The sequence below is a fragment of the Heterodontus francisci genome, chromosome 15 (assembly GCF_036365525.1).
Source record: "Heterodontus francisci isolate sHetFra1 chromosome 15, sHetFra1.hap1, whole genome shotgun sequence".
NCBI lineage: Eukaryota > Metazoa > Chordata > Chondrichthyes > Heterodontiformes > Heterodontidae > Heterodontus > Heterodontus francisci.
In genome coordinates this window covers 23790662-23807599 of record NC_090385.1, presented here as the reverse complement: position 1 = coordinate 23807599, position 16938 = coordinate 23790662, and the positions used below count along the sequence as shown (strand labels likewise).

General features: G+C 42.9%; 1 protein-coding gene and 1 long non-coding RNA gene across 3 annotated transcripts in view; one reads left to right on the top strand and one right to left on the bottom strand.

The window, feature by feature from the left end:
* LOC137377538 (uncharacterized) overlaps positions 1–16938 on the bottom strand; it is an 81671-nt gene that overhangs the window by 42774 nt on the left and 21959 nt on the right. The window lies entirely within an intron of this gene.
* Positions 1–16938, top strand: part of LOC137377536 (tumor necrosis factor ligand superfamily member 13B-like) — a 31971-nt gene that overhangs the window by 5774 nt on the left and 9259 nt on the right. The window contains exons 3-5 of one of the 2 annotated variants that reach the window (XM_068047233.1): positions 4571–4627; positions 7483–7595; positions 10834–10984. In XM_068047233.1, the coding sequence (XP_067903334.1) occupies positions 4571–4627; positions 7483–7595; positions 10834–10984 (321 nt within the window). Of the gene's footprint in view, positions 1–4570; positions 4628–7479; positions 7596–10833; positions 10985–16938 lie in introns of both variants that reach the window. The other variant, XM_068047232.1, reaches the window with a different exon arrangement.

Genomic DNA, 16938 nt, shown 5'->3' with positions numbered 1-16938 from the left:
ATTTGCATTTGATATGTCAGGGTGATGATGCCTCAGTGATGCCACTGGCTACTTGATCTGACAATGTTAAGGAGAACTATGCGCACTCAGTCTGCTCAGCTTGCTGGTGTCTACAGAGTTAGAGGCCTGTCATCTGGCTGTCGCCTGCCACTCATCCTGCCAGACCTTAGTAGATCATTAAAGCGCTTTCAGCACTGGTTCCACATCCTCCAAATCACTCCCAGCTCTTGACCTCTGCAGCCAACTCTATCCATGCCTTCTTGGTCTGGCTGGGAGGATTTTTTCTCCCAGAAGGAGGGAAGAGCACAGCTCCCCCGCTCCATGACAGCATCAAGGGAGGCATCAGAGAAGTATGGGGCCACTCGGGGACGCCTGCCCAGGCCAACACTCGCTCTCTGCTCATCCTGCTGCTCCATTTCCAAAGGCAACAGCAAGCCCTGTCATGATTGCCATTTGTCTTTCAAAATCACCTGCCATCACAAGTTCCCGCCTCCAGCCCTGGTCCGACACCACTAATTGGCTGCCGACCTCGCCTCCGGACCAATCAGGGCCTTTCACTTTAAAAATTGTGCCACGATGTCACTGATGTGATACGCGGTCAGGACCCAAAAATAATTCTGCTGTCAGGTTCCAGACCTCGGATTGAAAATCTAGTCCATGGTGTCATGAAGTGATTGAATGTTTGGGTCAACCCTACTGCCCCACAATTTCTCCCAAAGGATAAATTCCTGATCTCAGTTGGTGTTTTCAGGGCGAGATGCCAAGGATGACAAGGCAGGAGGCAAGTTGACACCAGGGCTGTTGTCATGTAGTTTCCTCCCAATGAATGTGAATGTTCTGTGACAAAAGTTATAAATATTTTTCCCAAGTGTTCAAAAATCATCAGTAACAATACAAGTAAAATACAAAATTTTAAACTTTTTCTAGCTCAGCCCACACATCTGCAAAAACTTAAGCTTATCCAAAACTCTGCTGCCTGTATCCTAACTCACTCTAAACCCTGTTCACCCACCATCCCTGTGTTCGCTGACCTACATTGGCTCCCAGTTAAGCAATGCCTTGATTTTAAAATTCTCATCCTCGTTTTCAAATGCCTCACCCTTCCCAATCTCTGTAACCTCCTTCAGCACTATAATCCTTGAAGATATCTATGCTCCTCCAATGCTGGGCTCTTCAGCATCCTCAATTTTAATTTATCCACCATTGGTGCCATGCCTTCAGCTGCCGAGGCCCAAAACTCTGGAATTTCCTTCCTAAACTTCTCCACTTCTCCATCTCACTTTCCTCCTTTAAGACACTCCTTAAAACCTACCTCTTTGAACAAGCTTTTGGTCATCTGACCTACTATCTCCTTATGTGGCTTGGTGTCAAATTTTATTTGATAATGCTTCTGTGAGGTTTTACTACATTAAAAATGCTGTATACATGTAGGTTGTTGTTTTTGTAAGTGCACTATATAGTGTGCTACTGAGCCATACAGGAAAGTCGGAGGTTTGATCGTTCGTCTATGGTGAGCTTAACGAGAGCAGCAGCTAAAAATTAGCTTCAGTTTCCTCCAGACTGGGAAAAGGAAAAATCAGCTAGAGTTCCTGTACCTGGTCCTTGTTCAGAGACACCTGCAGGGACGTGTGCTTCTTTAGCTATCAGGTGAGGTTCACTAGATTGGTTTCTGGGATGAGAGGGCTGTCCTATCATCAGAGGTTGAGTAAATTGGGCCTATTCGCTCTGGAGTTTAGACGAATGAGAGGTGATCTCATTGAAACATACAAGATTCTGAAGGCACTTGACGCGGTAGACACTGAGAGGTTGTTTCCCCAAGCTGGGGAATCTAGAACACAGAGGCACAGCCTCGGGTTAAGGGGTTGATCATTTAGAACTGAGATAAGGAGAAATTTCTTCCCTCAGAGGAATGGGAATCTTTAGAATTCTCTACCCCAGAGGGTTGGGGATGCTTCATCATTGAATATGTTCAAGGCTGGGTTAGCTAGATTTTTGATCACTTAGAGAATCAAGGGATTATGGGATGCAGGCAAGAAAGTGGCAGAAGGTCAGCCATGATCGTATTGAATGGCAAAGCAGGCTCAAGAGGCCCTATGGTCTACTCCTGCTCCTATTTCTTATGTTCTTAGGATAGGTTCCGTGTTGTGTCCCCCCATGGGAAATAGACTGCTAGCACTCAGTGTCTGCTCTCATGTAAGGAATGGGATGTCCTGAGGTTGTGAAAGATGCTACATCTATCATGTTCTTTCTTAACTCTTTCAAATTTCATATATGTGCCGAAAATGGAGTAGGCCATACTTTCTTACAACTGTAACTAGTCATACCTGCAGCTGGAAAGTAAGCCCACAAAGCAAACTTACAACAAAAGATAGCTTGGTGATGCATGCATATCTATTTACAAGCAAGCTGAGGTATAGAATCGACACTCAAATCTCACGTTAGGTGCTCTTCAGACATCTCAACACAATGGGGAACATTTTAACCTCAAAAACAAGTGGATTTAGGTTGGGTGGGATGCTAAAATGTAAAAAACCTGAATCCCAACCCCAACCCCCCCCCCACTTCCATTTTAACAGAGGTAGGATGGGGGCAGCAACCCCACTCCCAGGGGGTAGGTTGGCAATTTAAATAAGGATGCATGCCTCATATTTAACCACCATTTTAAACTTAATCCTGGCTGGGCAAGTTTTCCAGGCCTTGGGAAAGCCGGCAGCTATAGGAGGGGCGAGGACTTCCAGGTCCAGGAGGTAAAAGTGCCTTTCCACTTATCTGCTGAATCCAATTTACCTGCTTCACCAACCCATCATGATCGGCCAACCCCCAACCCTTCTTTTGATCTCCCTACACGCCCTCCGCCGGCCCTTCCAACGTCCTCCTCAAGGCCTCCGATCACCCTCAACTCCAGCCCCCGATCTATGCCCAGGCCTCCGATCACCCTTCTGGCTTCCGATCTCATTCTGGACCTGGACCCCAATCTTTGCTCTAACCTCCTTTCATGCCCCACCGCCCAACCCTAACCTTTCCGATTCCTGTCTCCCTCCTCTCTACTCCCCAGCTGCAGTTTGGTGCCAAATGTCTGCCTGTCTGATGGCCAGCCAGTCCCTCTCATTCTGGCTGGCTGCAGCTGGGAAACAGAGATAAAAAGTGATGATCAGATCCATTTGTTAAATTCAGAAGGACCTTCAGGAAACCTGTTTCCCAACCTCAAAGCAATTCCACCCCATCCCTGCTCCCTCCCTACTTCCAAGTTAATATCCAGCTCTATTTCTCTGCTCAGAAACGCAAATCAGGCTAATGGTGAATTAGCAACCCTTACTGATTTTCATTTCTATTGGCTTAACTGCAAAATAAAATCGGATGCAGTGTAAATCGGGCTGTCGATTCAATCAGTCCATTTTGCAGTACTGGCTGTGGCCAATTTCACCTCCAAGGTAATGCAAGACAGATGGGAACAAATTTGAAAAGGAATTTTAAGGAATTAAGTTCCTTCGAAAAAGCCATGCTGAACATCCGAAGAAGGGTCACTGACCCGAAACGTTAACTCTGCTTCTCTTTCCACAGATGCTGCCAGACCTGCTGAGTGGTTCCAGCATTTCTTGTTTTTATTTCAGATTTCCAGCATCCGCAGTATTTTGCTTTTATTATTATGCTGAACATCCTGTTGCCTAGGCTATGAACAATGTAGATGTGGTCCAGGGTATAGCTGGAGCTAAGTGCTATTATTATCCTTTTTCTAGGTATTCTTTCTCCACTCACATACCTGTGTGCACTCCAGCACACTAATGTGACACACAATCTAGCTATACATTGTATATGTAATGGGAGTTGTTTATGTGAGCTAAGGTCTTGAGGGGAGAGACCAGATTCCATTGTGGAAGAAGAGGGGATAGAAAGAGACAGCTTCTTTTGCTGGAAGGCATGGTGACAACACAATAATGAAAAATAGCTCTTGCTTGGGTCATGATTGTATTTGTGTCAATGCTTGAAGGAGTTGCTTGAAGGTCTTGACAATCCTTGGTAGATTGTAACCAAGGAGGAAACTTTATTAAAACCATATTGGGCGGCACAGTCGTGCAGTGGCTAGCACCGCAGCCTCACAGCTCCAGCGACCCGGGTTCGATTCTGGGTACTGCCTGTGTGGAGTTTGCAAGTTCTTCCTGTGACCGTGTGGGTTTCTGCTGGGTTCTCTGGTTTCCTCCCACAGCCAAAGACTTGATAGGTAAATTGGCCATTGTAAATTGCCCCTAGTGTAGGTAGGTGGTGGGAGAATTGTGGGGATGTGGTGGGGAATATGGGATTAATGTAGGATTGGTATAAAATGGGTGGTTGATGGCCGGCACAGACACGAAGGGCCTGTTTCTGTGCTGTATGACTATGACATTTTGGTTCCAAGTTTTATGGGCATGGAATGGTTGGATCAAGGTTGCATTACATTATTGTGAGCATCAAAAAGGAGAACCACAACCCATAATTTAATTCAAGGCATTCATGTTAATCATTTATCAGTGAAGAGTGTGATAATAAATTGCAACTAATGGAAAATTAACCAACCAATATCTCTTCTTTGTAGAACAGCTATCATTCCTCCAACTGATTCCTAATGCTGAGAGAAGCATAATTCTGCAAGGTAATTCAACAGGGCCTTTTTCTGTGCTGTAAATACTATGTAAAATCCTGAAATATAATTTCTAGGCCCTCTGCTATTTCTTGCCCCATTTCCTCTAGGAGCCTTGGATATAATCTATCAAGTCCTGGCACTTTGAGCTTCTTTAGCTCAATTCATTTCTCTAATACGTCCCATTTAATTTATTTTACTTGTTCGTGGGATGTGGGTGTCGCTGGCTAGGCCAGCATTTATTGCCCATCCCTAATTGCCCTTGAGAAGGTGGAAGTAAGCTACCTTCTTTAACCGCTGCAGTCCATGTGAGGTAGGTACACCCACAGTGCTGTTAGGGAGTTCCAGGATTTTGACTCAGCGACAGTGAAGGAATGGCAATATAGTTCCAAGTCAGGATGGCTTGCAACTTGGAGGGGAACTTGCAGGTGGTGGTGTTCCCATGCATCTGTTGCCCTTGTCCTTCTAGGTGGTAGAGTTTGCAGGGTTGGAAGGTATTGTCGAAGGAGCCTTGGTGAGTTGCTGCAGTGCATCTTGTAGGTGGTACACACTGCTGCCACTGTGCATTGGTGGTGGAGGGAGTGAATGTTTGTAGATGGGGTGCCAATCAAGCGGGCTGCTTTGTCCTGGATGGTGTCAAGCTTGTTGAATGTTGTTGGAGCTACACCCATCCGGGCAAGTGGAGAGTATTCCATCACACTCCTGACTTGTGCCTTGTAGATGGTGGACAGGCTTTGAGGAGTCAGGAGGTGAGTTACTCGCTGCATAATTCCTAGCCTCTGACCTGCTTTTGCAACCACAGCATTTATGTGGCTGGTTCAGTTCAGTTTCTGGTCAATGATAACACCCAGGATGTTGATAGTGGGGGATTCAGCGATGGTACTGGCATTGGACATTCAAGGGGAGATGGTTAGATTTTCTCTTGTTTGAGATGGTGGTATTTGTGTGGTGAGGATGTTACTTGCCACTTATCCGCCCAGTGCTGGATGTTGTCCGGATCTTGCTGCATCTGGACACAGGTTGCTTCAGTAACTGAGGAGTTGCGAATGGTGCTGAACATTTTGCAGTCATCAGTGAACATCCCCACTTCTGACCTTATGATGGAGGGAAGGTCATTGATGAAGCACTTGAAGATGGTTGGGCCTAGGACACTACCCTGAGGAACTCCTGCAGAGATGTCCTGTGAATGTTACTTGCCACTTATCAGCCCAAGCTGATAATAATATCTCACCTTTTTTCTATATTTCAGGCTTTACTTCCTCCCCAATATCATTCTCTTCTATAAATATTGATGTGAGGTAATTGTTAAGTATCTCTGTCAGTTTCTGCTTGTTTGCTACTAACTTATTTTCCTCTCCTCTCAGGGGTCTCACCTCACATTGATCAAGCTTGATATAAAACAATATAATTTGATATAGGAGATAGAACCTTGAGGTTGTCTTTTATTTCAGTGGCAAAGTGCAATCAACACAACTTGTGTTTATGAAGCACATTTCATGTGGGAAAATGCCCCAAGCCACTCCACAGAGAAATAATTTTTTAAAAATGGATGTTATGACAAAGGGGAGATTAGAAAGGTGACAAAAAACTTGGCTACAGAGTTTTAAGGAGCCTCTTACCTGGGTAGAGGGGTGTGGAGAGGCAGACATGTTTAGGGAGGGATTGCAAAGCATGGAGTCTTTTAATAGCATAGTCTTCCAAATGCCAAGTGTTGTTATAATGGAAAATACCAGCCGAGCATTTCCTTCAGTTGAAGATCCCCAGAGACCATACTTTAAAAAGTGAAAGCAATTCCTCCCAATCACATCATAGTCTTATCAATTCGTTTCACTTTCCTCCTCCCACAACCACTCAACTTTAGCCAGTTTTTAAAAAAAAAAGAAATTGATCAGCCTCTCTCCATACCAATGTTTAAGATCAACAACACAAGTTGTAAAAGATAGGGTTATGAACATACATCCCTGCCCTTGATGACACTATCAATTGGCACTCCATCACACTGCCCAATAAAGCAGTGGTTTAAAATTATTAACACATTCTCTGTGACTGACATTTCTAAACTTCATTGTCAGTTAGGCATATTTATGATATGGACTCTACCCACCAAATTCAGCTCACAAGAATGCTCTGCAATTAATACTCTTTGATCCCCAGTGCTAATCAGGCAAAGCTGTTTCCCAATCATCCTGTACTGACAGTTACCTTTTACTTACACTTTTTACTTTCAATTAACATTGTGGTCAGATAAAAGTTCAAGGACATATTTTGCTTTTTACTGCCAGATCTGGTTATGCAAACTAGGCACCCAGTGACACAGTGCCTTAATGTATCAGTGCAACAGATCAGAAAGTAGGATGTGAGTTCTAATTATATTTTCCAAAATGTGCCAGCAAACTATAGGGGGTGGGGAGGGGGAGTCGGAAATGTGAGGTTACTACTCTTTTGCATTTATCGTGCAAGCACTAAAACAATCTCACACGTCCAAACAGTCTTCTTCATCTCTGTTTGGCCAGTAACAGTGTTTGGCAGAGATCATATGCTTGTTTTCTCACTCCATGCATGCATCCATTGTTAAAGAATGAGGTGAAAAATATTAAAGTGGAGTGAAATACAAATTTTAGAAGATCAGTTACTGTAATCAAGTACTCCAAACTGTTTCAATAAACCACAATACAAACGTGAATGCAATTTCTTAGAAAATATATATGTATTCATTGTGTGTTTGCTGTTCACATTGGTGTTGATTTAACTCAGCCAATATGCCTTTGTAAATCTCCTTGCAATAGCTTGTAACATCCTCCTAATTGCAATAATGTCCTTGCTTTGTTGAATCACTCTTCATTGCCATATCAATGTTATATCAGCAGATGATTCAACCTTTATTCCTTGGATTGTGGCTTCAAAGAGGGGTGACGCATTGGAGGCAGCTTCCAATAAAATAGTTGTGAGAGAAGAAGGCTATTATTCTGTGTACAGTCAGGTAAGCACCAACCTAACAGTAACTAATGAGCTCTAGAACTGGCAACACAGGACAAATTGGAAATGTGAGATTTTTAGTTACTTGCTGTGTACCAAAATCATAAATGTGGTTACAAACTGCAAGCTGTGTCTGCCTCAGTGAAGTGTTCCAAATTGAGCTTTCACCCAGCACTTTTCTGATGGTGAAAAATATGTTTTCAAAAGCAGAGCATAGATAGGGTTGCCAACCCTCTAGGATTGTCCCGGAGTCTCCAGGAATTAGACATTAAACTCCTGGACACTGCGAACAATCTGGGAGCAAACTCGGAGAGAAACAAAAAAGTGTGTTTTTTCATTTATTTGAGCACCTTTGTTTATTAGTTATAAAAATATTGCAGATGGAAAAATAGGCTGTTTGATTGGGTGGGATGCTTGGAGACAGGAGGTCATATGACGAAACCTCTAGGAATAGATCCAACCAAAGCTGGCAATCCCCTAACCAGGATCTGAAATCTGAAATTTTATGCATGCTATCTCTGGGATAGTGTGTCCATGATTATTAATTACTCCTTAATTACAGCATCAAACACTGGAGATCATGTGGGATAGTCTCTTTTAGAGGACAGAACATGTAGAGCTTTCAGACAAATACATACAGGCTAAAACTAATTGAATTACAGGTTAAATAATACATAAACACAGCAATACAAACCACAGTGTAGAGGTAGAGGCTACAATTTTGAAAAACAATAATAGTATTAGTCCACAAGATGTCCTTTTTACAATGTATTTCCTACAAAGCTTGAAAAGCATGGCAGGGTCAAACAGCTCTATTAAGCATTTTCAGATGGAAAAGAATGTACCATATTCAATTTTGCTGAACAGTCAACGCAGCATTTAGCAGTGCAAACTGGCTCAATCCAGAACAGAAGTAGACCCATGCCCAGGGAGCTGAGCAGAGGCAGTTTCATACCTGGGAAGCAGAGCAGAGGGAAACCCTTTACCAGGGACAGCAACAGGATCTTTAAGAGGGAAAGAGAGAGGTAGGCTCTAGCCCCCATGGACAGAGAGAAACAACCCTTCCTCAGAGACAGAGAGAGGCAGGTCCTTGCCTAGAGAGCAGAACAGAGGTCGACCTACCACCCTGAAAGCAGAGTAGAGGTGAGTGTATACTTGGGAAGTTGGAGCAGATAATGAAGCCAAGTTGAGCTATGCCTGGGGTAATAGTTAAAGTTTTAATCACTTCAAGTTTGCTTTAATTGAAATTAAGTCCAAATTATTGAGAAAGCTTTTGCACTGTTTGTGTAAGGTGTGGCAAGTTGTTAAAGCTAAGTTTATAGGTAAATTTATGATTCACTCATGTGTTGGTTATGTAATAAATTTTATTTTGAGGCATAAAATGGGATGGGTGAGGTATTATCATAGTGCCCATGCGTTAGTGATTTTATTTTAGATAGAATGTGATTGCGTGGAATACTTTGGGGTGAAATGTGGTGAGGGAATTGAAATTAGGTGAAAGGTTTGAATAGTGTGATTAGTTAATAAAGCAAATAATATTTATCTAGAAAAAAATAAAAACAATCAACAAGGTAGAAGAATGGCTAAAGGTCTACAATGTAAGTGACAAACTGATTAGCAATGATGACACAAGAATTTTTATTATAACATTTCTTTGGAGGTTTTAAAATGTGACTTTTATATAATGGAAATGTGTTAGCAAAGAACTACAACTAAAATTCCCATTCATTATTTTAAAAAGGAAAACCCTTCTTCAGGATGTTATTTTTAAAAAGATCTCAATAACAACATTCTCAATGCAGTTTTGCCATCAGAATGCCAAAAAGTAAATAATAAGGGATTATTGTTAATTAAATGCATTTAAGCTTATTCCTGCTTTTTTCAGTGACTAGAACTGACATTATCATGAAAATAGCTTGAGGAATTACTGAGGCCAGCTGCATAAGGTAGCTAGATAACATTAGTCGAGATACAATAATTAACAAAGGGTGCAAGAGTTACAAGTCTGACAGTTTGAGGAAGTACAGTTATCAGTAGGTAGTTTTGTGTGGGTGTATGTGATTTCTTCATACCAATTCCTCCAGTGATGTCATAGACAGTTTATTCTCTTCTAAAGTATATTTGAAGAAATAATGCTAGAAAAATATGCCTTCACACAATTTCTGCCTATTCAGAACAAAAGTGAATAATATGGCATTTATGAGCAACTCTCATTATTGGGTTATTATAGATATACTTTACAGTGTCAATTACTTGAGATAGTGAATTCCGACTTTGCCCTCAGCAAGAACTGTACAACATTTAATTAGGGAATTGTGATAAAGATTCCATTCTGATGCACAAGGTGTACAAAAACATACACAATCATGTTATTTGTCTAGCTTAATAATAATGCCATACAACATACAATATCACAGCTGCAGTAATGACACTGGTTTGTATTTTTTGAGAACTATGGACTCTCTGAATGAGGATGCATAATACCTTGAATTAATAATGTCTTCAATTAGCAAACCCAGCTCCACTTACTTTAATTAACAACTCCCAACCTACCTACTCCAATCAATGTCACTCCCCAACTATTCTAATTAACCCTGATCTTTTACCTACTTTAATCACCAACTCCACCTACTCAAATTAGCAACTATCAACTCCATTTATTTTGATTGGTAACCCATCCTCATTCCAATAATTAACAAAACCCTAACCTCACTTACTCTAATTACAAATTGCAACCATGTTTATTCTAATTAACAACCCAACTACTAGTATGATAGCAACCTTTCAACCATTCCAATTGTAATTCACAAACAACAGCTATACTTATTGTAATTAGCAATTCCTAACCCTCAGCGACTGTAATTAACAAATTCTAATCCCACCCATTGTAATTAGCAACAATCCCAACAGATCTAATTAGCAAACAGTGCCTTGATGCACAGGACATCAGTATTGCCAGTTATCAGCTAGAAAAATCATGACCCCTAATTCTTCTAACAGTCAATTCCATAGGAGATTTTTTAAAATCAAACTGTTTAATTTTCCAATATGCCACAGCATAGTTGCAACTGTGATCATCTCTGACGACAGTGATAGCTCATGTCTGTAAATAAACACATATGACTCTGTATTTAGCATGTTCTAATGCCACCCACACATGAAAATCCCAAAGTTGTTACTTCAATCTAGCAATGCACTTGTCGTTTCTTGATTCTATTTTGTAACGATTGTTCATTTTACAGGTTCTGTACTTTGATAACTGCATGGCCATGGGCCATGTAGTCCGGAGAAAGAAGTCTAATGTGGTTGGGAATGAACGACGCATAATGACGATATTTCGCTGCATTCAAAACATGCCAAACAACATGGCCAGTAATACCTGTTTCACTGCTGGTAAGACCAGGGCCATACACAATATATACCATATATCCATAAAAGCTTAATATTTACTTTCTGGAATGTAGAGTTAAAAAACACATGACTGAGTAAGCCATACACTAGCCACAGTAGGAAATGAAAAACTGATTAACGCCCCCTTTATTTCACACAGTTGCCTCCAATGACAACAGCACCTTTGGTTGCAGCCCTGAATTGCAAATGCAACAGTGGCAGTGCTACTAAAGACACTAAAATCCATCTCGGGATCAAATTTCCTCAGTGCGTCTGATGGCAAGTAAAGCAAAATGGAATCCATTGACAACACTTATATTCTGCCACTGGTCACTTGACTTCTCTGGCATCCTCATAGGCCATCAATATATTTTTTTCCATTAGCAAATGTCTCAGCCAGAAGAACGACGTCTCAAACCTAACTTGGTCCTAACTGCTTGTGCAAAACTAGTGCATAAGTGGTTGCCCTATTTCTTTATTATTTGCTCTTGGGATGTAAATGGTGCTGTCAAGGCTGCATTTACTACCCATCCCTAGCTGCACAGAGAAGGTGGTGGTGGACTTTCTTTTTGAAATTTTGCAGTCCCTGTGATGACAGTGCTCCCATGAGTGTGTTAGGCAGGGAATTCCAGCATTTTTAGCAGGCAATAATTAAGCAATGGTAGTATATGGATAAGTCAGGATGGTGTGTGACTTGGAGGTGATGGTGGTCCCACAATCTTGCTGCTCTTGGTGGTAGAAGTCAAAGACCTGGTAGATGCTTGTTATAGTAAGCTTGATAAATGCTACAGCATATCTTGCAGATAGGTAGCCAAAGTGCACCAATAGTGAGGGTGTGGATATTCAGTTCAATGACAATGACACCAAACAAGGGGACTGCTCTGTCCTGGAAGTTGTCAAACATCTTGAGCTGAATTTTCAGGTCCCCCGAAGACAGGGGTACCCATAAAACACTGGCGCTGGCCGGCCAGCATGTCAGTAGCAGGACACTGATGCTGGCTTCCCGGTGCCAGCCATTTTGAGGGAGGCAAGTTCAGGGCCCAGGAAGACCACCTGTCCCCATGAAGCAGGCAGGAAATTAGGCTCATTAAGACCTTGTTAAAGGTAAGTTTAGGAGGCCAACTGAGATTTTCCAGTCAGCCTCCAGTTTTCCGATGTGAGGGAGGGGGGGGGGCAAATCAATTGCCTGGAGGCAGGCACCCAGTAGCAGGCTGGGATGCCAGCACTCCAAATAGGCCTATAGGCCCACCCTACCTGCCTGGGTGGGTATACAGCCAAAGACCACCCTATAGAGGTGTTCCTCCTGCCCCCATAGTGGTGGCCCAGCTGCTTTTTCTGTGTTTTTATTAAATTTTTTAGTAAGTGACTGAGAGGGCACCTTCTTGTTGAGTTACTTACTTTGTACTGCAGCTGGGTGCTTCTCTGAAGCTGGAAGCACTCTAATTGTCCCTCCAGCTTCGAGACCCCACTCTCCCGCCCTTAATTGGACAGGAAGCCCGTCTCTATGCCAATTAAGGGCTCAGCCAATTGAAAATCTTAACTTTAATCAGTTCCACCACTAACCACTACCCCTTCCCCCCCCACCCGCCTCCCCGCACCCCCATCCTGGATTTCTGGTTTCTGACCCGAAAAAAAACAGTTCCTGTTTCCTGCCTCCGTGGCGAAATAGAGCCCCTTGTTCTTGCAGCTGTTCTCATCCAAGTGAGTGGTCAATGTTCCACCACACTCCTGACTGGAGCTTCGTAGGTGCCTGTGAGGGAGGCTCTGATCTGTTGGCTGTGGAACCACTTCGCTGAGTACCCTGTCACTGCCCTGCTCTTATAGCCACATTGTCGATGTGATTGGTGACCCTCAGGATGTTGATGGTAGTGCCACTGAAGATTGGGGAAGACATTTATGTGACATTAATGTTACCTTTACCTGCCACTTGTCAACCCAACTGGATATTATCCAGGTCCCTGCTGTAGTCTGACATGCACTTCTTTATTTTTGGACAAATTGTGAATGCAGCTGAACACTATAGAATCATCAATGAGCAGCCCCACTCATGACCTTAAGACAGATGGATGATCATTGAAGAAACAGTTGAAGAAACTACTGCAGCAATATCCTGTGGCAGTGTCGATTGGCTTCTAACAACCGCAACTATTTTCTTTATATCAAGTATGACTCCAGCTACTGGATGCTCTTCTTTATTGACCTCAGTTTTGCTTGGATTCCTTAATACAATTCTTGTTTGAATGCTGCCTTGATGTTGAGGGGAGCTTCTCACCACCTTTCCTCGGGCATTCAGTCGTGAATCCCTGTCTGGATCAAAGCTCTGATGAGGTCTGGAACAAAATGGCTCTGGCAGAACTTGAACTAAAAGTTAGCAAGCAGGTTATTGATAATTACGTGGATGGTACTATTGATGGCATCTTCCATCACTCTATTTATATCATAGTAAAGGAGATTGATGGACAAGTAAAAACAGAAAATGTTAGAAATAACTCAGCAGATCACACAGTAACAGTAGTTAACCGGTTTTAAAAGTGGTATTTTTAAAAATTAGCTGTTTCTTAAGAATAAATAAATAAGTCTTTGTGAGTTCCATTCCTGATGGATGAGATATTCTAATATGAAAATAATCAAAGGCTACTTGAAGGCTTCATGTGGATTTGATGAAATTGTCTGTTCTTAATAGGCATTCAAATACTTCGGCTGCAGCAGGCATCAAACACCGGCGAATTCCAGAAAATACAATCAGTCAAGAGAGATTCAATCTTGAAGCAAATACTTCCTGGCTTGGAAGTAAAGAAAAGTACCTTCAGCAATACAAACATTCTGAAGGGGGAGGGTGAACAGTCAAAGGTCGTAGTACACATTGGTACCAACGACATATGTAGAAAGAGGGATGAGGTCCTGCAACAAGAATTTAGGGAGCTAGGTAGCAGATTAAAAAGCAGGACCTCAAAGGTCATAATCTCTGGATTACTCCCGGTGCCACGTGCTAGTGAGTATAGGAATAGGAGGATAGAGCAGATGAACGTATGGCTGAGGAGATGGTGCAGGAGGGAGGGCTTTAGTTTCATGGATCACTGGGTCTGTTTCTGGAGAAAGTGGGACCTGTACAAGTTGGACGGGTTGCACCTGAACCGGAAGGGGATCAACATCCTTGCTGGGAGGTTTGCTAGTGCTGTTGGGGGGAGTTTAAACTAATTTGGCAGGGGATGGGATACAGAGTGGAGGTACAGTAGGGGGTGATGCACAGTCAAATATAGAAGAGAAACTGAGTCAGTCTGGAAGGAAGAGCAAATATAGATCTGTTGAGGCACAAGTGCAAAATGCAAGGCTGGACTGCATCTATTTTAATGCAAGCAGTCTTACTAGTAAGGCAGATGAACTGAGGGCATTGATTAGCACATGGCATTATGATATTATTGCTATCACAGAGACATGGTTGAGGGAGGGGCAGGACTGGCAACTCAATATTCCAGGGTATAGAATCTTCAGGGGTGACAGGGGAGGGGATAAAAGAGGAGGAGGCATTGCACTGTTGATCAAGGAGTCAATTACTGCAGTAAGGAGGGATGATATTTAGAACATTACAGCGCAGTACAGGCCCTTCGGCCCTCGATGTTGCGCCGACCTGTGAAACCATCTGACCTACACTATTCCATTTTCATCCATGTGTCTATCCAATGTCCACTTAAATGCCCTTAAAGTTGGCGAATCTACTACTGCTGCAGGCAGGGCGTTCCACGCCCTTACTACTCTCTGTGTAAAGAAACTACCTCTCACATCTGTCCGATATCTATCACCCCTCAACTTGAAGCTATGTCCCCTCGTGTTTGCCATCACCATCCGAGGAAAAAGACGCTCACTATCCACCCTATCTAACCCTCTGATTATCTTATATGTCTCTATTAAGTCACCTCTCCTCCTCCTTCTCTCCAACGAAAACAACCTCAAGTCCCTCAGCCTTTCCTCGTAAGACCTTCCCTCCATACCAGGCAACATCCTAGTAAATCTCCTCTGCACCCTTTCCATAGCTTCCACATCCTTCCTATAATGCGGTGACCAGAACTGCACGCAGTACTCCAGGTGCGGTCTCACCAGAGTTTTGTACAGCTGCAGCATGACCTCGTGGCTCCGAAACTCGACCCCCCTACTAATAAAAGCTAACACACCATATGCCTTCTTAACAGCCCTATTAACCTGGTTAGCAACCTTCAGGGATTTATGCACCTGGACACCAAGATCTCTCTGTTCATCTACAGTACCAAGAATCCTCCCATTAGCCCAGTACTCTGCATTCCTGTTACTCCTTCCAAAGTGAATCACCTCACACTTTTCCGCATTAAACTCCATTTGCCATCTCTCAGCCCAGCTCTGCAGCCTATCTATGTCTCTCTGTATCCGACAACATCCTTCGGCACTATCCACAACTCCACCGACCTTAGTGTCATCTGCAAATTTACTAACCCACCCTTCTACACCCTCTTCCAGGTCATTTATAAAAATGACAAACAGCAGTGGCCCCAAAACAGATCCTTGCGGTACACCACTAGTAACTAAACTCCAGGATGAACATTTGCCATCAACCACCACCCTCTGTCTTCTTTCAGCTAGCCAATTTCTGATCCAAAGCTCTAAATCACCTTCAACCCCATACTTGCGTATTTTCTGCAATAGCCTACTGTAGGGAACCTTATCAAACGCCTTACTGAAATCCATATACACCACATCCACTGCTTTACCCTCATCCACCTGTTTGGTCACCTTCTCGAAAAACTCAATAAGGTTTGTGAGGCACGACCTACCCGTCACAAAACCGTGCTGACTATCTCTAATGTACTTATTCTTTTCAAGATGATTATAAATCCTGTCTCTTATAACCTTTTCCAACATTTTACCCACAACCGAAGTAAGGCTCACAGGTCTATAATTACCAGGGCTGTCTCTACTCCCCTTCTTGAACAAGGGGACAACATTTGCAATCCTCCAGTCTTCCGGCACTATCTTAGAAGGTTCCTCAAATGAGGCCATATGGGTAGAACTTAAAAACAAAAAGGGGGCAATCACTTGGCTGGGAGTGTACTACAGGCCTCCAAACAGTCAGGGAGAGATAGAGGAGCAGATATGTAGGCAAATCTCAGAGCGGTGTAAAAATAATGGGGTAATAATAGTAGGGGATTTCAACTTACCTAATATCAACTGGGATAGTCTTAGTGCAAAAGGCTTAAAGGGGGTGGAATTCTTAAAATGCATACAGGAGAGCTTTTTGAGCCAGCACGTAGAAAACCGTCCAAGAGAAGGGGCAGTACTGGACCTAATCCCAGGGAATGAAGCCGGACAAGTGGTAGAAGTGTCAGTGCGGGAGCATTTCGGGGATAGTGACCATAACTCTGTAAGATTTAAGGTAGTTATGGAAAAGGACAAAGACAGACCAGAAATAAAGGTACTGAATTGGGGAAGGCCGGTTTCAGTATAATAAAACAGGATCTGGCCAAAGTGAACTGGGAGCAGCTACTTGTAGGAAAATCTACATCAGGCCAGTGGGAGTCATTCAAAAAGGAAATAGTGAGGGTTCAGAGCCAACATGTACCTGTTAAGGTGAAGGGTAGGACCAACAAGTCCATGGAACCCTGGATGTCAAGCGATATAGAGGATTGGATCAGGAAAAAAAAGGAGGCTTATGGCAGATTCAGAGGGTTGAAAACAGCAGAGGCCCTAGAGGAGTATAGAAAGTGTAGGGTGGGGTGGGTACTTAAAAAAGTAATTAGGAGAACGAAGAGGCGACAGGAAAAAAAACTGGTGGGCAAGGTAAAAGAAAATCCCAAGGCATTTTCTAAGTATATGAAGGCCAAGAGGACAAGCAGGGAAAGAGTAGGGCCCATTAAGGACCAAAGTGGCAATCTGTGTGTGAAGCCGGAGGATTTAGGTGAGGTTTTAAATGATTACTTTTCATCGGTGTT